General features: G+C 37.7%; 2 protein-coding genes across 4 annotated transcripts; one reads left to right on the top strand and one right to left on the bottom strand.

The window, feature by feature from the left end:
- Positions 1-94: 94 nt before the first annotated feature.
- Positions 95-5,167, top strand: fut11 (fucosyltransferase 11 (alpha (1,3) fucosyltransferase)). The gene is made up of 4 exons (XM_055177425.2): positions 95-245; positions 894-1,569; positions 1,654-2,276; positions 4,758-5,167. Exons 1-4 carry the CDS (start codon positions 226-228, stop codon positions 4,903-4,905), a joined length of 1,467 nt encoding a protein of 488 aa, XP_055033400.2. The 5' UTR covers positions 95-225; the 3' UTR covers positions 4,906-5,167.
- A 239-nt stretch (positions 5,168-5,406) lies between these two features.
- znf185 (zinc finger protein 185 with LIM domain) lies at positions 5,407-23,570 on the bottom strand. 3 transcript variants are annotated; one of them, XM_073854064.1, is made up of 26 exons: positions 23,432-23,570; positions 19,368-19,405; positions 19,054-19,174; positions 18,639-18,743; positions 16,666-16,698; positions 16,529-16,582; positions 16,353-16,400; positions 16,196-16,276; positions 16,023-16,103; positions 15,639-15,695; positions 15,493-15,552; positions 13,287-14,352; positions 13,162-13,226; positions 12,918-12,977; positions 12,623-12,682; positions 10,879-10,926; positions 9,203-9,286; positions 8,946-9,011; positions 8,543-8,581; positions 8,316-8,375; positions 8,023-8,049; positions 7,183-7,245; positions 7,041-7,091; positions 6,418-6,480; positions 5,878-5,977; positions 5,407-5,750 (listed from the first exon to the last, which is right to left on the bottom strand). In XM_073854064.1, the coding sequence occupies exons 2-26, from the start codon at positions 19,375-19,377 to the stop codon at positions 5,652-5,654; spliced, it is 2,601 nt and encodes an 866-aa protein (XP_073710165.1). In that variant the 5' UTR covers positions 19,378-19,405; positions 23,432-23,570; the 3' UTR covers positions 5,407-5,651. The 3 variants fall into 3 exon arrangements, with proteins under 3 accessions (XP_073710165.1, XP_055033394.2, XP_055033393.2); XM_055177418.2 differs by having other exon boundaries at positions 5,409-5,750; positions 13,162-14,352; XM_055177419.2 differs by lacking the exon at positions 10,879-10,926 and having other exon boundaries at positions 13,162-14,352.
- Between the last annotated feature and the right edge of the window lie 2,426 nt (positions 23,571-25,996).

The following is a 25,996-nucleotide window of genomic DNA, read 5'->3' as shown; positions in this document are numbered from 1 at the left end:
TGCATGATTAATTTGTGATTGTTTTAATTTACGAATTGACTCATGTTGACTAGATGTACCCTTTATAGTAAAATCTATAATATGGTAGTTCCCCTTCTTGCGTTGTAAATGCCATACTCATCCACACCTCTAGATGGCAGTAATGTCCCGCTTTTCCCACTGATATTCCTCGAAGCAGAAAGAAACACACATCACAGAGCATCATGATTCAATAAAACTATCTATATGCGTTCGTCTTCACCCAGGTAAGAAATCATGCGATTAGATGAGTTTGTTTGTGTTGTTAGTTTTGATTCTGCCTCAAAATCTTTTGAACTGTCTCAAGAAAGCATTTCTGGGCTAATGCTGTCTATGCAGACAGGCTGTAAAACACAATGCTAACTACACAATGCTTACTATTTGCCTAAAATGATGTCTAGGTAGGTTGCTTGTAAGGTTTGAGAGAGTGGTGCTCATTTGAAACTGGTTTTGGATACAATAAAAACCTTCATAGTTTTCAGACTATAATGCAGAAGAATGCTGTCTACAGAAAGTGATCCAGTCTAAAGTTTGGCTGAGTTTTGGTTGGCCAAAGAATGAATAAACACTTAAAAAGGTTTTGTCATGAAGGCTAAATACAAAAACCCTTTAAAATATTTATTCAAATAGCAGACACTTTTCAAAACAATTTTATGTCTAACCAGATATTAAACATGATTAAACAATTTAATATTGAAGTCTTTTTTAAATATTAGGCTTTATTGTGGGTTTTCACAGACAGTGTCCAAAAATACTTTAAGTAAGTTTTTGTGTAAAAGCAAAATAAACACCCAAATATTCTCCATCTGCTGTACATGACATGTATGGTTAAATTGTAAGCGAACATCTAAATGAAATGCTGTGATTGTTTTCAGGTTTGTTATGGCTCTCTGTTTGTGGTTTGTTGCAATATTCCCAGTATCATGTTGGGCTCAGGAACAGCTTTACGAAACAGTAGACGGTGATGTTTTCCAGCCTCAGAGCGCTCTTACAGATATGGAGTTTTCCACCGTGAACTCCTACCGTGGACCTGGAAACAACGACCGTCGGGCTAATAAAGATCTACCCATCCTTTTGTGGTGGAGCTCGAATCTCTTCCCTCATTTCCCAGGAGACACCGAGCGCGTGGACTGCTCTCGCTCATCCTGCATGGTGACGCGCAACCGCAAAGTCCAGCTGTATCGCCGCACGGCGTCCATCATCTTCTACGGCACGGACTTCAGGGCTTACGAAGCCCCGCTGCCACGTTTGCCCCATCAAACCTGGGCGTTGTTCCACGAAGAGTCGCCCATGAATAACTATCTCCTCTCTCACAGCGTCGGCATCAGGCTCTTCAACTACACGGCCACATTCAGCAGAGAGTCCGATTATCCTTTAACCCTGCAGTGGCTGCCGTCGCTGGATTATCTTCTGACACCGAGCGCTGTGTCTCTGGAGGAGAAGAACCGCTGGAGACGGGCCGGTCTTGCCCCTGTCCTCTACATGCAGTCTCATTGCGATGTGCCTTCGGACAGGGACCGATACGTGCAGGAGCTGATGAAATACATACAGGTGCCTACTGTTCATCATTTAGCCATACTATCTCTGTAGATATTGTTAAGTAAAACATGAAAGTGTGTTGTATCTTCTCTTTAGATCGACTCGTATGGGAAATGTCTTAACAACAGACCTCTGCCTGCACATCTGGAGGACACCAGCACGGCTACCGGTGAGGACGGACGCTTCATGAGCTTCGTTGCCCGTTATAAGTTCCACCTGGCTTTAGAGAACGGCCTGTGTCCGGACTACGTGACCGAGAAGCTCTGGAGACCCATGCATCAGGGCTGTGTGCCCATATACAGAGGATCGTCTTCAGTGGCCGACTGGCTGCCGAACAATCGCTCCGTCATCCTCATCCACGATTTCCCCTCTCCTCGAGATCTGGCCGAACACATAAAGGCTCTGGATGGAGACGATGAAGAGTACTCGCGTTATTTAGAGTACAAAACGCCTGCCAAGATCACAAACCTGCGTCTGTTGGATGGGTTAGAGACGAGGGAGTGGGGCGTTAATGATATGAGTAAACCCAACTACCTGAACGGCTTCGAGTGTTTCGTGTGCGATCGAGAGAACGAGCGGCTGAACGCATTAAAAGCGCACAAGAAGAATCCAGAACAGAACCCCATCCCTCTACCAAAGATGGCCAACGGATCACACATGGGATGTCCACTTCCCACTCCTGGATACGGATCTGTGGAGAGCATCGATCGGAATGACAGGTAAATTACTGACCAGTATGTCGCACCCAGATTCACAAGCACTTGTCATTAATGGTAATGAGCACAAACACGCCCGCACGCGTCATTAATAATGTTTCACTTCTGTGATTTAGTTTGCTTGATTGTGTTCATGTCAGCAGCGAAACCCGAGTTTGGAAAACAGTGTGTTTAATTAAATTGTCATCGTAGGTGCATGTCCACTGTGAGAGACCTAATAAAAAAAATCCAGAAATCACAATATATGATTTTTTAACTTTTATTTGTATGATACAGCTGCAAGTATTTGAACACCTGAGAAAGTCAATGTTTATATTTGGTACAGTAGTCTTTGTTTGAGGTCAAACGTTTCCTGTAGTTTTTCAGCAGGTTTGCACACACTGCAGGAGGGATTTTGGCCCACTCCTCCACACAGATCTTCTCTAGATCAGTCAGGTTTCTGGCCTGTCACTGAGAAACACAGAGTTTGAGCTCCCTCCAAAGATTCTCTATTGGATTTAGGTCCGGAGACTGTCTAGGCCACGCCAGAACCTTGATATGCTTCTTACAGAGTCACTCTTTGGTTATCCTGGCTGTGTGCTTCGGGTCATTGTCATGTTGGAAGACCCAGCCTCGACCCATCTTCAATGCTCTAACTGAGAGAAGGAAGTTGTTCCCCAAAATCTTGCAATACATGGCCCCGGTCATCCTCTCCTTAATACAGTGCAGTCGCCCTGTCCCATGTGCAGAAAAACACTCCCAAAGCATGATGCTTCCACCCCCATGCTTCACAGTAGGGATGGTGTTCTTGGGATGGTACTCATCATTCTTCTTCCTCCAAACATGTTTAGTGAAATTATGACCAAAAAGTTCTATTTTGGTCTCATCTGACCACATGACTTTCTCCCATGACTCCTCTGGATCATCTAAATGGTCATTGGCAAACTTAAGACGGGCCTGGACATGTGCTGGTTTAAGCAGGGGAACCTTCCGTGCCATGCATGATTTCAAACCATGACGTCTTAGTGTATTACCAACAGTAACCTTGAAAACGGTGGTCCCAGCTCTTTTTAGGTCATTGACCAGCTCCTTCCGTGTAGTTCTGGGCTGATTTCTCATCTTTCTTAGGATCATTGAGACCCCAACAGGTTGAGATTTTGCATGGAGCCCCAGTCCGAGGGAGATTGACAGTCATGTTTAGCTTCTTCCATTTTCTAATGATTGCTCCAACAGGGGACCTTTTTCACCAGGCTGCTTGGCAATTTTTTCGTAGCGCTTTCCAGCCTTTTGGAGGTGTACAATTTTGTCTCTAGTGTCTTTGGACAGCTCTTTGGTCTTGGCATGTTAGTAGTTGGATTCTTACTGATTGTATGGGGTGGACAGGTGTCTTTATGCAGCTAACGACCTCAAACAGGTGCATCTCATTTAGGATAATAAATGGAGTGGAGGTGGACATTTTAAAGGCAGACTAACAGGTCTTTGAGGGTCAGCATTCTAGCTGATAGACAGGTGTTCAAATACTTATTTTCCTCACTGTAAATGAAAATCATGGAAATTGTTTGGGGTGCCCAAGCTTTTGCATATGACTAGGGCTGTCACAATGATTAAATAATCGTCTCATCGCGATCGTTTGACTTTGTTGTGATGATTTCAGATCACAGCAGTGATTGCACATCTCTTTAAAAACACAAAAGGGAAAAAGCCCATATAAACGAGATCTGATGCGCTCCTTGACTGACAGTGTAACGCGATACATTGCAAAGCCATTACAGTACAGTGGGAAAAAAACAGCATTTAATAAAATGCTGCAAACTTTGATAAGCAGTATGAACAGCCAGTATGAACATACATTTCCAAAACAGCAATTCCAAATTTAGGGAAGTGACGGATGCTTTCTTAAGGATCTGTAAGGAATCCATTTTTTTGCAGCCCCTACAGACATGTGGTCCAGTAATATTATGATCTTAGGAGGGTTGGGTACTATACTATTTAAGGCCTTAAGTTTTTTAAATATATATTCATTAAACAATTACTTTGAAATTTGTGTTATGTGTGTTAATATTTATTGCTAGGTAAACCTTGCAAAAATTGTATTCAAATAATCACAACAAAAAAGTATGAGAATTAAAGGAGCTTATTTACCATATCCCCCAGAGTTAGATAAGTCCATACATACCTTTCTCATCATGCAACTCTGTTTGACGCACCAACCGTTAGCCTAGCTTAGCACAAAGACTGGAAGTAAATGGCTCCAGCTAGCATACTGCTCCCAATAAGTGACAAAATAACGCCAACATTTTCCTATTTATATGTTGTGATTTGTATAGTCACACCGTGTACAAATAACAAGGACATATGAGACACAGTCATCTTTTAACTGTATACATACTGGGAACTATATTCTCAAAAGGCGAAGCACTGCTACTTGGGCGGAGTGATTTTTTTTTTTTAAATGACAGGTACTGCTTGTAATATGACTCTGTCTGTGTATGTGTTTCTTCTTAGCTGGCTCCAGATGTGGCCGCAGGACTACTGGCAGAGTTTGGATCAGGCCGAAGGTTTAGAGTCGCTCATCAGACATAATGCGTCTGACCCATCTTTACTATGGCAGCACATGCAGAACATCGCTGCAAGGAGAGCTAAAGGTCAATGAGTTTACATCACACATATGAAGAATGAGCCTTCACCAAACATCATTCAATCTCATACTGAAGAGACAATCCTGAAGTGAATGTGTGCATATACAAGTCACACATTATATACAGATCACAATGATCTTCTTATTAAAATATCCTTCTTTTGATTAAATTCATCATGTTACAGATGAATATTACTGCAGCTGTGATGAACACACTTCATCATGATTTTTATCAATTACATTTCACGCCATAATTAAAAGAAAACCATTGCATCATTATACTTATGTCCATATTTTAACCCATTCTGGCAACTGTTTATTTCAAGTTTATAAGCATTTGTTTACCTCAGTATTTTTAATGCCATGTATTTATATATTTTCTATTGCACAATTTGTAATAATTACAATAAAAAGTGAATAAAACTGTGTTTATTTATAAGAATGCTGTAATTTAGCAACACAGAAAACATATTTGAATAACAACAGACCAATATTCAGAGTTACTGAATTTTTAACATGGCTTTATGTTTATTAAATACAACAATCAACTTGTTCAAAGTGAAACTTGTTCATGAACAAAATAGCAGAAAATAACTTAATCCCCAAAAACAAGAGTTCCTCCCACTATATGAAAGCATTCTGCAGATCCAGATTGATTTATATGATAGATGCTCACATTAGCTCTTGTATCAGTGAAGATCAAATCTATAAGTCATCTATAGTAATGAAGGATTTATTCATTTGTCCAGGATGCGATTGGCTTATAGGACATTATAATAGCAGCTCTCACAGTGAACGGTCCCGCGGTGCAGAAACATGTTGTAGAGTAAATCACCCATCGGTTTACTGCAAATACCACACTGAAGTGTGGAGAAAAAAGAAAGACGACATTCAATACACGTTCTGTTTAAAACATGCTGTATACCATGACATGAAGTAGGGCTGTACTGTATAATCTGCACACACAGGTGTCTTTGTGTGTTGTACCTTAAAGCAGTATGGGTGACAGGAGATGTTCAGGTGCTCGAGGGTGATCTTGTCATTTCCCATCAATTCTCCACAGTATGTACAAGGACTTCCTTCACGACTATAAAGACAAAATCAAGTCAATGGTCAGAGCTCATATGACATCATACGATATCTCTGATCTTTCTTTTTATCCCGTTTCTTCACTCTTTTAAAAGGAAACGATCTCCACCCTTACAGTGTTATGTAACATACAGTGCATTTATTATTACATCATCTCTCTATTTGTCTCATCCAGCATCAACCAGTCAAAAATTAATCAACTTTCAACCAATAAAAAAGTATTTATCTATTAAAGACCTCCACTAAATAACTGTGTTTGGGTATCTGAATAAAAACATCATAAAGTGCTTTACTATTTTTGTGCTTCTCGTGTAAAATTAATATTTTATCGTTAAAAAATACTTCTGTGACTAAAGAGGTTACACATGCTGCTGGATAAAACATTACACAAATGATTATGACCCCTGACCTGTTATACTGTATGTATTTCTGTTATACCTTGAATAATAACTGGGGCTGCTGTAATTGTAGCTGGAGGTTGCCGAAGTCACATACTCAGAGCTGAAGAAAACATCATGGGTTAGTCAAATTTATACCACAGGGCTTTTGAATGCTTTCTGATTGGTTGAGGTATGAATTGTTTTTTGATAAACGCACACCTGACCTATCAAGTATCTTAAAATAACCTCCAGAGCAATGTCTGTGGTGGTATAATAGGAATAATTGACGACCGGCCGTTGAATTATTTTAAAATAATGTACACCCATGATGTGTAATATATATATATATATATATATATATATATATATATATATATATATATATATATATATATATATATATATATATATATATATGAAGAGTTTCGTTGCAAAACGAGATAACCACCGTATTTTTAATTGTTCAGAAATCTTGTTTTTTGGTTGTGCATTCCAATTAATTTCATTCAACTGTATATATATATATATATACACATATATTCAGTTATTATATACATATATACACATCGTCAATTATTCCTTACATGACCAATTAAAAAATTCACACACTTCCTGTTTCTATTGTTAGGTTGTGCCACGTTCATTCTGTATGTTTGAAATGAAATAATGTGTGTAGTTTACCTGTTATCAAGATGTGAATTGTTTACATATTCTTTAAGATAGACGAAGCTCCTTGAATCCAGACAAAGTATAAAGCAGACATTAAACAGGTAAACACAAACTCTTTGGTTATAATATAATAAGTAATAATAATCCCACATACTTCTTGGATTCAGATTCTGGTAATTTCTGTTCAGAACGGTCTTCTGTTTTAGTGCTAGTTGTGCTAAAAGAATAAATGTGTTAGTAAGTTTGCATTAAACATCATAAGACGTGAGTCATGACCGTACACAACAGACTTAAATATGATTTATTTTAATAGGGCAATGTTTTAATGGAAGTCGAGGTGAAAAGAAAAGGCAGTATTTTTGTTTCATTAGCTGACACGTTTACAGCAAGATCTTTAACAATAGGTAACCCAAGACATAATGCAGGGCTATCCTAGAAAACCTGCCCATATGTCTCACTGCTCCATCTTCTTATTCTCAATGGAGATAAAGCAGGAAAATCTGGTTTAGCCCATGAAACCACACATGTGTGACTAATACATTGACTATTAAAGATGCTTTCAACAGCGCGAATGCTTCAATTATAGACACAGCTGTTTATTTATATCAGTTTAGATTTAAAATTAGATTTTGAACTTATCTTCTTTAAAACATTTTATATTAACTAGTATCTATCTCTGTCTATAAACAAATCATTTATTTTCTGAACAGTTCAATATATCAGCGTTTGATTTATGAATGTTTAGTTAGCGTTAGTGAGCTGTGATGAATCTCATGATGAAAATCATTGATGTTTGACCATCTGATCAAATCTTAATATTTTTCATGTTGTTGATATTATAAATCTGATTCTTTCTCATATTAAATAACATGATGTGACATAATCTAACAGTTTCAATTTATTCATTCAAATACCTCATCAGAATAAACAGGGTTGGTTGGCAGTGACAGTAAATAATCTCATGAAGTTTACACAATAAAACATCAGAACGTACCTCTCCATGTTCACAGTCCAATTCCTCCTGTAAAGATTCAGATGTTTAATATGTATATTTGTTAAATGATGGAGTCTTCAATTATGTCTGAACATGTGCACGTGTAAAGGTGCGTTAAGGTGTTCGCTGTTTATATTTAAGGCTCAGGTGGAGTTTAAGGGTTGGGTTTGACTCAAACTACATTGCTGATACCTCCTACGTGACTTTAACCCATTATGCTATTGACCGTTCTTACCACCTTAATATAATCTGAATTTACAACAACATCTGCTCATATTGATTCATCTTTTTACCTTGTAGTTTTAATTGGAGTGACGTCCTCAGACAGAGACACCAAAGCATCTGTGGACATGCTGTTAATAAAATACAAAACAAATCAACTTTACAGGTAATCAAATGCAGCGCAGAACAAATAGAAACAATAGTCAGACGATTTAGGTTGAGTTAAACTTACTCAGGACGAGAGAGAGAGAGAGAAACACAAAGAGAGAGAGAGGGGGCTATAAGATGAGATCAATACCTTTTTGTGGACTCAAATGGATCAAATGAATCATTAGAGCTGAAAAACCAAACGGTTTTAGAGAGAGATTTTACACAGAGTTTAGAAACACACTGATAGATATACTGTAATAATACTGTAACACATTTACAGTAGCGGCTCTACTAATAAAGCAAACACATGTCTGGGGTATTAAAAGATGAAGTTTATTACTTTTATATTTAATACTCTTTTTTTCCTATACAGTATGTAAGGTGTATGTAAATTTTGTGACCCTGTGGCAATATTATTACATTGCTCTCCTTCTTTCTTGAGAGCAAGCATCTAAACAGCTGAGCAAAAGGAAAAAGCTAAAGATAAGATGCTAAGATGCTAATAAAATGATTGTTGATGTGATGAAACAAAAGCACTCATGGTGACATACCTGTTGAAGTCCCTTGACTCTTTGACAACCTGAGATGTTCTGGTGTAAGTGTAGTCCGTACTGAATCTGAGAATGAGAGGAAAATATCAATTCATATTCAATGTGAGCACGTGAGATTTCTTCATTTACTCTGGTTTGAATTTTTTGTTGCCAAGATCTCTTTGCCGTAATGCACATGGATTCTCCAGCCCCCCCCAAAAAAGGATAAAGTAAAAATTAAAGCTTAAAAAATAAAATGAAAAAATTATCAAACTCACTTGGTGGCACCAGAATCAAAAGGAATGGTATCATCCATGAGCAGGTCTAGATTTTTCTGTGTCTGTTTGGTGTTGGGCAGAGGACTGCAAAGGAAATCAAAATCACTATACATTAAAGTGAATGCACTTACGCTTTTATATGAACGTGCACATTACATTTTTCTATATGTTTACTGTAAATTACATTTCTGTAAACATTGAATCATTTTATAAAGTAAATAACAGGGGGGTGGTTTCTCAGGCAGGGTTTATCCTAGTCCCAGACTAAAATGCATGTTTGAGCTTCCTTTATTTAAAAACACCTTGTACTGCCATTATTTTGTCTCAAGATGCATATCAGTGTTTTTTTTTTGTAAGGTTTGTTTGTAAAAACTACTTGGATGTCCTAATATAACTAGTCCTGGATTAATCTAAACCCTGTCTGGGAAACTGCCCCTTAGACTTAATGAAGCCTTAGTCCTAAACTTAATAATACATACATGAAGGTTTCTATTATAAAGGCAAAACTAAATCCAAACACACACGGCCCTGTGTGAAAAAGTGCTTGTCCCCTAAATCTAATAACTGGTTGGGCCACCATTAGCAGCAACAACTGCTATCAAGCATTCGTTATAACTTGCAGTGAGTCTGTTACAGCGCTGTGTGAGGATTTTTGGTTCACTCATCTTTGCAGAATTTTTGTAATTGAGCCACATTGAAGGGTTTTCGAGCATGAACTGCCTTTTTAAGGTCATGCCACAGCATCTCAATAGGATTGAGGTCAGGACTTTGAGTAGGTTACTCCAATGTCTTCATTTAGTTTTTCTTCAGCCATTCAGCGCTGGACTTTCTGGTGTGTTTTGGATCATTGTCCTGCTGCAGCACCCGAGTTCGCTTTAGCTTGAGTTCATGAACAAGTGACCAAACATTGTCCTTCAGGATTTTTATGTTAGACAGCAGAATTCATGTTTCCATTTATTACATCAAGTCTTCCAGGTCCTGAAGCAGCTAAACAGGTCCAGACCATTACACCACCACCACCATATTTTACTGTTGGTATGATGATTTGAACTCTTTTTCTGAAATAATGTGTTTCTTTTACGCCAGACTTAATGGGACACACCCACTCCAAAAAGTTCAACTTTTGTCTCGTCAGTCCACAGAGTATTTCCCAAAAGTCTTGGGGATCATCGAGATGTTTTCTGGCAAAATTGAGACGAGCCTTTATGTTCTTTTTGTTCAGCGGCGATTTTCGTCTTGAGACTGTGTCATGGAGGTCATTTTAGCCCAGTGTCTTTCTTTTATTGGAGTCATGAACACTGATCTTAACTGAGGCAAGTGAGGCCTGTAGTTTTTTGGATTTTGTTTTGGGGTCTTTTGTGACCTCTTGGATGAGTCGTTGCTGCGCTCTTGTGGTAACTTTGGTCAGCCGGCCACTACTGGGAAGGTTAACCATTGTTCCGTGTTTTCACCATTTGTGAATAATGGCTCTTGCTGTGGTTCGCTGGAGTCCCAACGCTTTAGAAATGCCTTTATAACCTTCTTCAGACTGATAAATCTCAACTACTTTCTCATTTGCTCCAGAATTTCTTTGGATTTCAACATGATGTGTAATGGTATGTATGTGTATGTGTATGGCATCTGAATTATAAAACTACTAATTGGAATATAAAATTTGCATATATATCCTCTCTCACCTGTCATCTTTAAGCAGGTCATTACTGAGCAAATCCAGTTCAGGTTTACTACAGAATAAACAAAACCAGAAATAATAATGAGCATATGTAGAGATTGGGTAGAGATGATTGGGTTGAGAGTAGTCTATAAATAGTCTATATGGAGCTTTAGGGGCCAGTCACACCAAAAGCGCTTTAAACGCTTGCAAACGCAAGGCGCGATGCACTGCCTTTTTTTAAAAAAAGAGCAGTGCGACGCGGCTTTTCATATTGCTAAGCAACCACCGAGTCAGCTGTCTTGTCAATCAAATATTGAAGCGTGAGCGCTCTTTTTCTGTTAACTGTCATATTAGCAGAAACGCTTGCTCTGACCTTGTTTGAGGGTGAGAGGTGCACAAACACGCAGGAGAGAGTGAGCGAGTGGAGTCAGGTGTCATGAGCAATTCGGTCCCCCCGGGCAATTCGGTCTCCCCTAGGACCCCGCGTGATTCCATTGGCTGAAAAAACTCCTCTTAGCGCCTTATTACAATTCCTACAAAATCGCGTTATGATTTATGTAGTTAGAACGTTGTTAAAATTACAATTGATGTCTTTTAAATGATATGTTTCATATAGTAGTATATAAATGAGGCTATATGTGGGAGATCTACACATTGCTTGAGTCATTTTATTATTTAGATTATTATACTGTACCATTTCAACTCTTGACTGTCTACTTATACAATTACTTACTCATTAATTACTTATACAAAACATGATTATACAAAGTTGAATCACACATTTAAATTTTAATTATAAGCTATGATTTCTACACTTTTACTATTAAAAAATATATTCCGTAAGGTATGTTAATAATTTACAAAAAATAAAAGTATTGTTTTTGTAAAGCAGATGATGACACAAAAGTACTGAGGTGTCTGCAACATGAATATTAGTTTATTATATTATTTTTTAGTTAACTTTTATTTTTAAAAAATGTTATGCTTCTATTTGGTACAACATAATTAGCTTGCTAGTCGCGTATGCAGACGAGATATTGCAATGACAAATTTTTGAGCAGGCATTAGTGCTAGATACCAATCAGGGTCCTAGGGGAGACCGAATTGCTCGGGGGGACCGAATTGCTCACAACACCTGTTCTTCAAAGCAACTGTAAACTTCCCACACCACAACGTCAGGCCCGCCTCTCCCCTCATTCGATTGGACAATGGAAAGACGCGAATGACGTCGGGCGCTTCTCCGCTCTCAGCGCTCCTTCAAAAACGCGTGCGCGGCAGGCAGCAAAAAACCGCAAGGCGCTCAGCGCGCATAAACAGCACGCAAACGCGCCCTGCCCATAGAATATCAGTCAAAAAAGGTGCCTGCAACTGCCATAAACGCTTTTGGTGTGACTGGCCCCTTAATCTCCTCTAGTGCAGTGTTTCCCAACCAGGGGGCAGGGCCCACTGAAGGGCCTCAGCAGATTTCTAATGGGCTTCAAGATGAATTATTCAAAATAGGACTAAACAAGCATTAAAATAAGCTAAAACAAGCAAAAATCAAGATGTGTCTTATTTTCTTGGCCATTTTAGTAGCAAAAATACATTTGTCTAGTCATTCTAAGCCTTACGTAATTTTATTTGAAAACAAAATCAGTGACTGAGGGTCCTTAATATTGTTGTGGGCAACTAGGGGGCGTTGAAGTGAAAAAGGTTGAGAACCACTGCTCCAGTGTCATCTCAGCTCATGATAAAGAGTGAAACACAAGAGATGATTGAATACAGACCTCTCCCAGAGATCTAGTAGATTTTCATTCTGCACACCACTGCTCTGTTTAGGGTCAGCTCTAATACACAGAAAAAAACTGATTGTATTATCTGATGAATACATGATGACAGTGTGACATTTACTGTGGTAATGATGTGAGACAACACTGTATTTATAACATGACAATAAATCGAATACATTTAAATACACGGACTTCATGAATATTATTTGAATTGAATTCATTTTCACATGAGTTATTAGTCATCTTTATATGACAGTTCTGATTATTATCAATGAATCAGATCATCATGTACCTGGCAGGCTCTGTCTTGAAAGATATCAGGGTATCAGAAAGTGCTGTCAGGCTTTCAGGACTGCAAAGTCATAAACAAAGAGAAACATTTCATCATCAATAAGAAATTAATATCATATCAATATTCACTATAGACATATAGTCTCTCTCTTTCTCTCTCTCTCTCTCTCTCTCTCTCTCTCTCTCTCTCTCTCTCTCTCTCTCTCTCTCTCTCTGTGTGTGTGTGTATATTACTATGAACATACCTTGTCTCTGGGGTCGATTCAGTTACTTTTATCTGAGGTGTAGTTTTAGTAGATTTAGTTTCAGCTGCTGATGTGCTTTTAACTTCAGTTGTTGTTTTAGTTTGTGTTGTAGATTTAGTTTCAGCCAATGGTTTAACTTCTGGTGTAGGTTTAATTTCGGTAGTTGTTTTAATTTGTGTTGTAGATTTAGATTCAGTTGTTGTAGTTTGAGCCACTGGTTTAGTTTCAGCCACCGGTTTAACTTCTGGTGTGGGTTTAGACTCTGTAGTTGTTTTAGTTTGGAATGTAGATTTAGTTTCAGCCACAGGTTTTACTTCTGATGTGGTTTTAACTTCAGTTGTTGTTTTAGTTTGTGTTGTGAAATTAGTTTCAGCCCATGGTTTAACTTCTGGTGTGGGTTTAGACTCGGTAGTTGTTTTAGTCTGAGTCACTGGTTTAAGTTCAGCTGCTGGTTTTGTTTCAACTTTTGCTGCACTTTCAAATGTTGTTTTAAGTTCTGTTACAGATTTAGTTTCAGCCACCGGTTGAACTTCTGGTGTAGGTCTAACTTCGGTAGTTGTTTTAATTTGGGTTGTAGATTTAGACTCAGTTATTGTAGTTTGAGCCACTGGTTTAGTTTCAGGCGCTGGCTTAGCTTCTGTTGTAGTTTTAGTTTCAGTTGTTGTAGTTTGAGCCACTGGTTTAACTTCTGGTGTGGGTTTAGACTCGGTAGTTGTTTTAGTTTGTGTTGTATATTTAGTTTCAACCGCTGATTTAACTTCTGTTGTAGATTTAGTTTCAGTTGTCGTAGTTTGAGCCACTGGTTTAGTTTCAACCACTGGTTTAACTTCTGTTGTAGATTTAGTCCCAGTTGTCGTAATTTGAGCCACTGGTTTAGTTTCAATCGCTGGTTTAACTTCTGTTGTAGATTTAGTCCCAGTTGTCGTAGTTTGAGCCACTGGTTTAGTTTCAACCGCTGGTTTAACTTCTGTTGTAGATTTAGTCCCAGTTGTTGTAATTTGAGCCACTGGTTTAGTTTCAATCGCTGGTTTAACTTCTGTTGTAGATTTAGTCCCAGTTGTTGAGGATTTGGCTTCAATAGCTGTTTTGGTTTCAACTGCGGTTTTAAGTTGTGTTGTAGGTTCGGGTATAGGTTTAGGTTCTGGTTTAGTTTCAGGTGGTACATCTTTCACTAGTGAGGCAGGTTTAATTCTGTAAATACAAATATAGAAGGAAACAGAGAAGAAGAAGAAGTAAGAGTCAGCAGTTGATTAGATGAAGTTTTAGTTTACCCAGGTGAAAAAGTAGTACACTTCCATATAAAGTGCTTTATTTTTGCACACTAATTTTGTACTTAATATACTAAAAATTCTTAAGATGTTCTTAAAGGGGACAGAGAATGAAATAAACATTTTTACCTTGTCTTTGTTGAATAATGGTAGTCTACCCGCATTCATGAACATACAAAAAGTGCTAAACATGCTAAACATCTCAGTCTCATAGAAATTCCTCTTTTAGAAATGTCAGCCAGAAAACGGCCCAATCTGAAAAACTGATGCTTATGACATCACAGGCATCTAACTGCCCCTCCACTTTAAAATAATTGGCTAAATTTTTTGAGTGGCAGCAAAGTCAGCCAATCAGTAATGAGATTGCAAATTAAGGCAGTATGGGGAGCCAAATAGGTGCAAAACCACTTGTTTAAAATCCCCCCCTAATAGAGCTATCTGAGAGAGGTTTTTAGGAAGCTTCTAAGGCATTACAGACCCAAACAAAAACATTTTGTCTACATGGCACATCACAGAACAAGGATAAATCGTTCAATCATTCAATGTCACCTTTAAGATTGTTTAAGTGTACTTTTGTGTACTAAGTGTATTTTGGGACACCATGAATATAAACTAAAATGCACATACTTAAAAAATATATTTAGTTAACACTTGTATTAAACTTGAACTCAACTTGCATACAAAGATGGGTTCAAGTAACAAATGTTACCTAAATAAATTTTTAGCACATTTTAGTTCATATTTATGGTGTCTCAAAATAGCACAGTGACTTAGATGATCTTAAGAACATCTTAAGAAGTATTAAAGATGAATTTTTAGTATATTAAGTACAAAAACAGTGTGCAAAAATATGCACTTTAAGTGCACTATGGAAGTGTACTACTTTTTCACTTGGGTAGGTTTAGCCACATAAAACGGCTGAATTAAAGCAATGCATCTACTGCATAAAAGCACTTTATTGGTAGGCTACTTTACATCTCCTGTATGTTTTTATTAAAGAAAGTATGGAGCAACATTGTAGCAATATTGGAATCAATACTAATACTAATGTTGTGTAGTTTACCTTGGTTGAGGTTTAGATGGAAGAGAAGTGACTGCATCTTCATCATCACTGATCACAACCCTATAAACCACATATGCACTATTTAGCAATCAGGATATGATGCTGAGCAAAACTACATAGTGTTGTCAGGCGAATATTTTGGGTACCTTTTAGCAACAAAAGCGACACTCGTCTGACTGGAGGTTTGAGGGATCTCTGGGGCACTGGACAAGTTAAGCATGAAGTTAGATGTCTAGATTTATCATTAAATACTTAAAGCATCCATTCAATCAAAAATATTCATGTCTGTTATCTAGTTCACATTTATCATATTAATTTACCATGGTAATTACCTAAAAGGAATTGTGGTGTTACAGTTTTAAAACAACATGGTATGTTTTCAGAAAACTGTCGTATTACCACAGCATTACTATGTTAAAACTACACTATGTATTTGGTGCATGTACAAAATGGAGTAATTCATGGTACTATACTATAGTACAAAAACTGACTTTAAGTATAAGACATTTTGATCAATCACTTAAACCTACTCAAATTTTTTAGCAGCAGACAGTACGTATGAGCGGCGACTGGCTGCTGATCCTTTCAGGACGCTGCTGGCTGCTTCTTTCCTGAATAAACATATGAACAGAAGATAGATTTATAAAGAGGAACATGACATCATACAGTATAACACCTTAATTTAATCATTGTGTTATTATACCTCTTTTCTATCTCTTCATCATTCAGAGAGGCTTCTGACTGAAGCGTTGTTTCATTGCTGGATCGAATCGTGTGAGGAGCTCTGGAGAAACATATCAAAATATAAATATGTACTCAAATGTATCTTTTAGTTTAGGTGCATTTTATAAGTCACTTACATTTGCTTGTAACTATCAGATGGCTTTTTGGTGAAGGTTTTCACCCCGCTTGGAGAGGAAAGAAACAGTGAGAAATTTATTTTCCAGACCAAATCTTGTTTTATCTATTCAGCCTGATTCAGTATGATTTCATTGTGTTTTTATACTCAATAGAAATCACATGATCATTCACTTACGCATATCCATTGGATGATGATGTCGGCTTGGCTTCAGTTTTTGTGAAAACACCTCTGCAAAGGTCAAGTTTCTCATATAAGTCGTATAAAGTGATTTTAGTTTAGTTTAGTTTTGAGAGATTTTCCGATTTTTTTACCTGATCAGGTATCCAGAAGTAGGTGCTTTAGCTCTGTGAAAAATCAAAATGAAGCATTTCAATTATTTGTCATTTATTAAAGGAGTGGAATTTAAAACATACAGCACTCAGAGTTCAAATGCAAAATCCTCTAAACACCACCTGCGTCAAAAATGAGTTAATGATATAAACCGAATGTTCTCGGCATTTATTAAACTAAACGAAATTATAAACGCAACACTTTTGTTTTTGCCCTCATTTTTCATGAGCTGAACTTCTCCTTTGCCGAGATAATCCATCCACCTCACAGGTGTGGCATATAAAGATGATGATTAGACAGCATGATTATTGCACAGGTGTGCCTTAGGCTGGCCACAATAAAAGGCCACTCTAAAATGTGAAGTTTTACCACACAGCACAATGCCACAGATGTTGCAAGTTTTGAGGGAGTGTGCAATTGGCATGCTGACTATGTCCAAAAGAGCTGTTACCCGTGACCTGAATGTTCATAAGGCTTCTCCAAAGGCGTTTCAAAGAATTTAGCTGTACATCCTACCGGCTTCTCAACCACAGACCACATGTAACCACACCAGCCCAAGACCTCCACATCCAGCATCTTCACCTTCATAATCGTATGAGACCAGCCACTCAGACAGCTGCAGCAACAATCAGTTTACATAACCAAAGAATTTCTGCAGAAACTGTCTAAGGGAGACTCATCTGCATGCTCGTCATTCTCATCTGAGTCTCGATCTGACTGCAGTTTGTCATCGTAACCGAATTGAGTGTGCAAATTCTTACATTCAATGCTGTCTGGCACTTTGGACAAGTGTTCTCTTTACGGATGAATCCCGGATTTCACTGTACAGGGGAGATGGAACACAGCATGTATGGTGTCATGTGGGTAAATGGTTTGCGGATGTCCACATTGTGGATAGAGTGGCCCATGGTGGGGGTGGATTTATGGACAACGAACACAGGAGCATTTTATTAATGGGATTTTAAATGCACAGAGATACTGTGATGACAACCTGAAGCCCATTGTTGTGCCATTCATCCACGACCATCACCTAATGTTGCAGCATGATAATGCACAATCCCATGTTGCAAGATCTGTACACAATTCCTGGAAGCTGAAAACCTCTCAATTCTTGCATGGCCGCAGTATTCACAGCATATTCACCGGACATGTAACCCATTAAGTGTCACGGTGAAATCCGTGTCATGTGTCTGTCCTGATTACGTCACCTGGACAATTCATTGATTCCTCATCACACCTGCACATCATTAGTCTGTCTGTATTTATAGCCCTGTTTGTGTTGTACTCACTTGCCGGATGATTGTCGCTGATGTTTCGTTTGTTTCCAGTGTTCCAGTCATTGTTCTTACCTGCCCGTGTTGTTCCTCGTGTTTGATTTCATGTTATTTATATTAAATGTTACCCTTTCGTGTGAACCCTGCGTTTGTGTCCTTACTCGTGTTCCCGAAAGTGATATTAAGCATGTTAGGGATGCTTTTGGTCTGCATATAGCGTGTTCCAGTTCTTGCCAATATCCAGTAACTTTGCACAGCCATTGAAGAGGAGTGCACCAACATTCGACAGGCCAAAATCAACGACCTGATCAACTGCATGAGGCAAATGGTGGTCACACCAGATACTGTCTCGTTTTTGGACCCCACCGGACCCCTCAATACAGTAAAACTGCACATTTTAGAGTGGCCTTCTTTTGTGGCCAGCCTAAGGCTCGCCTGTGCAATAACTATGCTGTCCAACCAGCATCCAATATAGACTCAATACATCTTCATGCCAACCCTGTGATTTCATCTCAATCAAATGATTCACAGCTCTGATATGATGCTTTAAATTGAAAGATTATTCCCGCAACACAACTTTACTCTCTGCAATAATACCAGCATTAAGTTAAACACACATCACAAACACTGTAAAAATCAGCTGTAAAATCAGTGAAATGACTGTAGATAAATGTTTGTACTTCTCTGTGTTGTTTGTGGGCTGAGGAAGTTTAGTTGTGGGTGAGGAAACAGGACTGGTTTCTTCAAATACACCATTTGAGCGAGTCGCTCGCACCTCAGCGATCCTAAAAGAGAAGGAAAACCTTCAGAAACTGAGCTCTTCAGTCGAGCTGGTTTATTGCTGCATCATACATTTCTTTCAGTGAAAATTGGATCCATTTAACATTAAGCAGGCCAACATTACATGAGAAACACAAAGTAAAGAAACAAGCAAAACATGATTCCTTATTTTCTTATAAAAGATTTTATTCACTTTTGTACTTAAGTTTTAAACTCAGTAAAAATCTTTATGATAAATACGGGCACTGAACATCATCATTGTTTGAGATTTTATCATTCATACTCTATGTCCTGTTACTGTCATGTCTTTCTTACCATGGTTTCACTTCTTCCTTTTCCTCTTCATTTGCTTCTTGACCTCTCTGTATCCAGCTGTTGTCTCCTTTCAGAGCCGTGCGGACTTTAGTGGTCTTTAGAACAGACTTTCTGTCCCCTTCTATAAACGAGACAAAAACTTATCACATTTACAACCGCCTTAAATTAAAGGGGAATGTCAGAAATAAAGTCTAACAATAAAAGTTTTATGTGTGGTGTTTCAAGCTATGCGTGACATGTAGCGTAACAGGATTTATCACCATAAATGACTGATTTACTACAGTAAAATCATGAAAGAAAACATCATGACTCACCGCCAGACATTGTGTGTAGTGCTCTCTTCAAAAATCACCTGAATAAAAGAAATGAGAGAGTTTTAATAAAGACACCGAATCTTATAAATGTCTTTTATTGTCATGAGAAGAAACCTAAATAGTTTTGTCTGTAGTGGTAATGTAAAGAATGATTCATGTGCTGTTTAAAGACATTACAGTAAATCTTAAACAGTCTCTACTCAGATTTGAGAAACTGCTTTTACATTTGTTGTATACACAAAAATGACTACGTCCATTTATTACACCCAAATTTATCCGTTTGTGTGTATATACTGTATAGTTGCATTATTCAGTGCTTAACAATTCACTGTCACCTGTTCCGTATACGGGACACCTAAGTTTACTTCAACATTTTGGATGTAAATTATAATCTGACAAACTATATATCATTGGAAAGGTCTAAGCCTCTAGAATACATATTTCAACAGTCTTTTATAAAATAATTTATTAAGGGAAAGTAATTGATTCATTTATGAAAAGAGTTATCCTCAAAACATTGATAATCCTGCTAAATGTCACTGTCCCGCCAGCGTGACGCCTACATTTACTTCAATGTTTTGCATTTGAATTCGTATCAAATCTTGACAAACTCTATATCGTTGGAAAGCTCTAAGAGTGTAGTTTTCATTTGTCATCATCACTTTGGAATAGAATTGACATAGTGTGAGTCCTTTTCAGGTCACGGGCCCACAGGCAGCCCCACATTATTTATACATATTTATAACACTAATACCCTATTATAAACCTAAAAACTTTGACAAACTAGATATCTTTGGAAAGCTCTAAGAGTTTAGTTTTCATATATCATCAGGGTTTTGGGAGAATTATGACGTAGTGTGAGTCATTTTGTAAATGGTCATAATATGTTTATACTTATTTATGACACTAAAACCCTATTCTAAACCTAAAGAATCTTGACAAATTATATATCACTAGAAAGCTCTAAGAGTGAAGTTTTCATCTTTCAAGGTCATCTGATGTGATGAAATGATGTATTGGCAGTTTTTTGTTTCACTTTTGGTTTCCTAGGTAATCTATGTGTTGTTTTTTTGCTTGTTATAAAAAATAAACTACGTTTAAAGTACTTTGTTGTTATTTATTATTAGCGGAGTTTACCGGAAGTTACTGCGGACTGCGACAGCCGCTTGTTTATGTTGTTACTGCTGAAACCGTCTATATATTCATAACACTATATCCCATTAGATATCTTCAAAAAAATGTTGACAAACTACATATCATTGGAAAGCGAATGTTGTTTTCATATTTTGCAGTAATAATAATGCAATGACAGTCATTTATTAACTTATGACAAGAATATGCAGCAAACTGTTGACACTTAGTGGCATGGTTGGTAAAACCATTAAAAAGTCATAAACCACATTTTATGTGATTTTTAAATTGAAATATGGATCACAACTTGAAACTTGAAGCCATCATGTTTACATTGTTTCTTTTGTGAAACATTTACATTTTTATTTTATTTTATTTATACAATAATATGTTATTGCATTATTTTTATTTCTTAAAATACATTTAAACTTCTATAACATTTTTTCTGCTTAATATTTTCACCTAAAATGTCTTCTTTAAAACAAGACCAAGATTAGGCTTCTAAAAATGTCAGATGTATATTACTTTGAATGTGCATATCAACTTTTTCACCCCCACACTTAAAAAAACGGGGGTGACAGTTCAGAGGTTAAATGAATAAATTAAACATAAACACTTTACAATAAGATTACATTATAGTTAACCACACTAGTAAACATGCACAAAATTCATCCTAGTTAATATAGAATACAATTTTAAAAATCTAAAGTTGTATTGATTAAAATTACATTATGCACAATGATGATCTAACACGAAAATTTGTATTTTTAAAAACTAACATTAGCAATGAGAAATAAACGCTGCAGCTAATGCATTCAACAATGTTTAAAAAATTTTTACAAAAGCTTGAAGTTACATAAAATCGTGAACCACTGCTTTATTCTTTAACATGGCATGTTAGTGAGAACAGAAATAGATACTGGGGTAAATTGTCACAGAGTTTGGGATTAAAAACACAATTAAACCAGCATACATTCAACCATAATATAAAGATTAATTCAGCTGCCAAAACAATGCCTTGATTTTTGTCGTTTTTACCTTTACAGTTGTGTTGAATTTATAAATTAAATTTTTTTAAATTTAATAGAAAGGTCAATTGTGACTAAACTTATCACATATTTAGCAATGGCGGTTCTAGACCATTTAAACTGGGGGGGCCACTCTGGGGCCAATTGTACTGTTAGAGGGGCCAGTTACATTTAGACCTTATTCTTGTCATATAATTTTCCAAATCCCATGTTTATGCCACTGTCTAATAACGGATGTAAAAAAAACAACGATCACAAAAAAGTTTGTAAAAATAATTTCACACCCCACATTTAGGGGGCCCACAAGGGGGGCACTGACCCCCGCTGGCCCCTCCCTAGAACCGCCACTGATATTTAGTGTACTCTTTTAACTACAGTACAAAAAGTTTCTCACTGTGATCCCACAAAATAATCATGTTTGGTACGTCAATAAAATAATAATTTATTGTATAATCTGAATCATTTTACATGACAAATCATCTTGTTATGAAAGTCAGAATTGATTCTTTACTTTCAAGAATGTGAACCTTTTTAGGTGTGTTTAAACGTAATCTTAAATATGGACCCATTGTGAGAAATAGTATTTCATATTTTTAAGCTTGTTTCCTTATTTATCCATAAAACGTTTAATTGAAATTAAATGTTTTGATGTGTATGGCACATGTATTCTCCTTCAGATGCTGAGATCTTTATGATCTGTCAGAAGAAAAAAGGTCCTAATATGCACCATTTTAGGTACTCTTCAGGTGTGAATGTGTATTTATATATGATAGCTTTTGTATTACGGAAGGTGTATCACGCCATTATTATTGCCTCAGTCTGCACCAGCTGCCATTCCCAAATCTTCCTTGAGCACATACAGTATAATTCTGCTTGGGCGTGATGCTCGTTCCAGAAGTGTTGAGATTTTATATGATGGACTTGTTTAATAATCTTTTCATTATTGCTCTGCCTGCTTGACTGCCCGCTTTATTTCCTTCAACACAGAAAACAGGGCAGTAACGGCATGTTGATGACACACAGCCCATAGATATTTTCTTAATAATTTGAGGTATTTTGAGTACAACAGCTTTTCTTCTGAAGGGCTGTAACTGTGAACCATTCGGCGAGATTCCCGAGTATCATTTCATAACCATGTAGTAAAGCCTGTCCATCAACTCCAGAAAGAAAACACATGAAGAGAACACAACATTTGCTGGTATCACATCCAACAAATGAGTCGAGACAAATCAATCCGATCAGCTTTGTTCTCTTCTGAATTAACAGAAATACACTTTAATTATGATATTTACTCTTAGACATTAATACAATCCACTAAATACACTGCCCCTAAAATCAAATCATCACACTTTCATTAATATCTTTAATACTCAGTTTGCTTCCTCACTTTAAAAATGTCTGGGTTATTTTGAACCCATAATGGATAAATATTGGACAGAACCCATGCTGGGTTATAACCCATGATATAACAACCCATCATTGGGTCATTTTTAATCCAGCATGTGTTCTCTGTCTAATATTTACCAATCATGGATTAAAATGAATCCATGATTCAGCCATTTTAGAGTGAACAATACTCTCATTATCTTTAACGTACACTATGACTCAACGCTTCTTATTACACTTATTTCTGGACTAAAATAAAGTTCAAACAGAGCCTAGTCAATGTCAAGTCAAGCATTTCTTCTTCAAAAGCGAACCCTACACAAGCACTACAGTGACTCAATGTGACCCCGTCATGAGTAAACACAGTTTGAGCAAGCGAAAGCTGAAGGCCAAATAATGATACTTTCACTAGCAGAGCTAATGTACAGTTCAGATAAAGATCAATACCGAATAAACAAATCAATCTTAACCCTCACATGATGACAGAGCAGTATTAGTTTTGGACATTTGAGGACGTACCTGCTGAAGATGAGTGTTGAGCTGTGCTACGATCACAGACTTGCTGAGCAATGCTGGAATATTCCTCCGTGAGCTCCGAGTTGAGTAAACACACAAAGTGTTTAATGATAGTTGCGTTCTCCACAGCAGATACGGGTGTGGACACAGACCTGCCCATCCAGTCCGGGAGGACTTAACCAACCTACCAAACCTAGGTGTGTACCTGTGCATGTGTCTATGTTATGGGTGGAATCAGAAAGCGTGTTCCTCTCATGCCTTTATTTGTTTGACTTCTAATGCAGGTAGAGGACAATTGCTGGATGTGATGTCACACACAATCTAAACCGGCTGAATTGAGATCCGGTTAACCTGTCTAACGAAACAAAAAGTGCCATCTTCGGGTCTGGTGAAAGCTTTCAGGTCAGGTCTCTAGTATAACAGGGCTTGTGTGCTTCAGCAATATCATCATCACTGGACCTCCTGCAGGTTTAATTTAGACTGAATGAAAAGGAAAATCTTTCTTTAAAGTCTTGGTTTAACTAGACATGGCAAACTTGTGATCAGTGTGAATGTATTTTTTTTGATGAATCTATAAAGACTTGTCACCTCTTTATCCCCCACTTAATGTCATCATAAAATAAATATTCAGGAACATGTTTTGATATCAATGAATAGTTCCAAACAAAACATGTCACTTAACATCAAAATCTTTAAAAGTATGAGAGACAATTGAGGCTGAAACAAAACAACTCTCATGCTAAAGACATATTATTAAAGCAAAAGCTACAATACAAACAGCTTACATAAACCTGTGAATGTTTAGTCAAGGTGAAAAGATGAGTCAGTCATATAGAAGTCATGAAGTGAGCTGTATGTGTAAGATATGCACTAATCTCAATAAAGTTTAAATTTGCTGTCATCATCAGACACATTCACACCCCTGCCCTGAGAGCGAGCATGCGGCAGCTTTAAAGATCTGATGGGGTTTCGCTGTAGGTCACACCTCTACTGTGATGGGACAGGAACAGGTTTGACAACAGCGAGTCATAATGATAATGATTCATATCTGTGATTGGAGAATTTCAGGTATCTGAACAACACCTCCACCTCCCATCCAACGCCTCCTGGAGGAATTACAAATATCTATCATCGGAGATACTGTCGTACTTATGCAATACAACTAGCTTAGGATAATGGTTATATACACTGAAGCCTTTGGATGTTGTGTGAGATTTACGATTTCGTTTGTGGTAAGGGTGATTTTAAATCATTTTGACAACAAAAACAAAAAAGTAAATTTAACATCAAACCATTTATTATCCTATTTACTTTACGTTCCTGATCTTATTCTGTATAATTCATCAATACACCGTATTCAGAAGTCTGTTATCATAGAGATTGGCATTATAACACGTTATAATGTGTTAGCATTTAGCCTAGCCCCATTCATTCCTGACCGTGGGTTCAGGAATGAATGGGGCTTGAACATTTTGAGTTTACTCGCTTCATTCACACGTGAAATTCTAGTTATCAAGACATTCACGCAGATATTCACGTCATGGGAGGGGCTTCTGTGGCTCGCTTTCTGTAATCACGTCACTACTACGTTTACTCGTGGGATTTAACTTCGTATCATGCGAATTTTTCGCTCGAGTTTAATATTTTCAACTTGGGTGAAGACACACCTGGGGCAAAGACGCGTTTGAGGTGAAGACGCGTTTGAGGCGAATAGCGCTTTGTCACGGCAAACACGGCGCCCATATCGCGTCATTCGCATCGCCCTATGCGAGGACGTGTCTGATTGCGTCTTTGCATTGACTTTGTATGTAATCTACTCTGGTGTGAACTAACAGTTAGGATCCAACCAGCCACCAAAGGGGGATGAAAGTCACCAAACACTTCCATGTTTTCCCTGCATAAAGACTTACTCGCTTCATTCACGCGTGAAATTCTAGTTATCGAGACATTGATGCAGATATTAGCGTCATCGGAGGGGCTTCTGCGACTCCGCTCGCTTTCTGTAATCACGTCACTATTAGAGCAAGCTCCTGATTGGTTAAGTTTTTTCGGCAAAGTAAAATTTTTTCAACTCACGCTTTTCCGCTGCAACGCTCAATTCACGCCATTGAGGTGGAATCGCGTCTACTGCGGGGCAAATGAGTCATTTACCACGGCGCGGCAGACCTCCAGATGCACGTCAACGCGTCCTTACATTGACTTAACATTGAAATCACTTGCGCTTGACACCTCTACCGCAGCTGGTCTGAACGCAACATTTTGCTATGTACACACCAAACGCGGGGATTCGCGTTACTCGCGGGATTTAACTTCGTGTCATTTTTCGCTCGAGTTCAATATTTTCAACTTGGACGAAGACGCGTTTGAGGCGAATAGCGCCTTTTCACGGCAAACGCGCCACCCATATCGCGTCATTCGCATCGCCCTACGCGAGGAAGTGTCTGATCGCGTCTTTGCATTGACTTTGTATGTAATCTACTCGCGCAAGTCGTTGAACTCGAGTCTGGTGTGAACTAACAGTTAGGATCCAAACAGCCACCAAAGAGGGATGAAAGTCACCAAACACTT

Source organism: Misgurnus anguillicaudatus, chromosome 16 (genome assembly GCF_027580225.2).
Source record: "Misgurnus anguillicaudatus chromosome 16, ASM2758022v2, whole genome shotgun sequence".
Lineage (NCBI taxonomy): Eukaryota > Metazoa > Chordata > Actinopteri > Cypriniformes > Cobitidae > Misgurnus > Misgurnus anguillicaudatus.
This window is presented reverse-complemented; position numbering and strand designations above follow the sequence as displayed.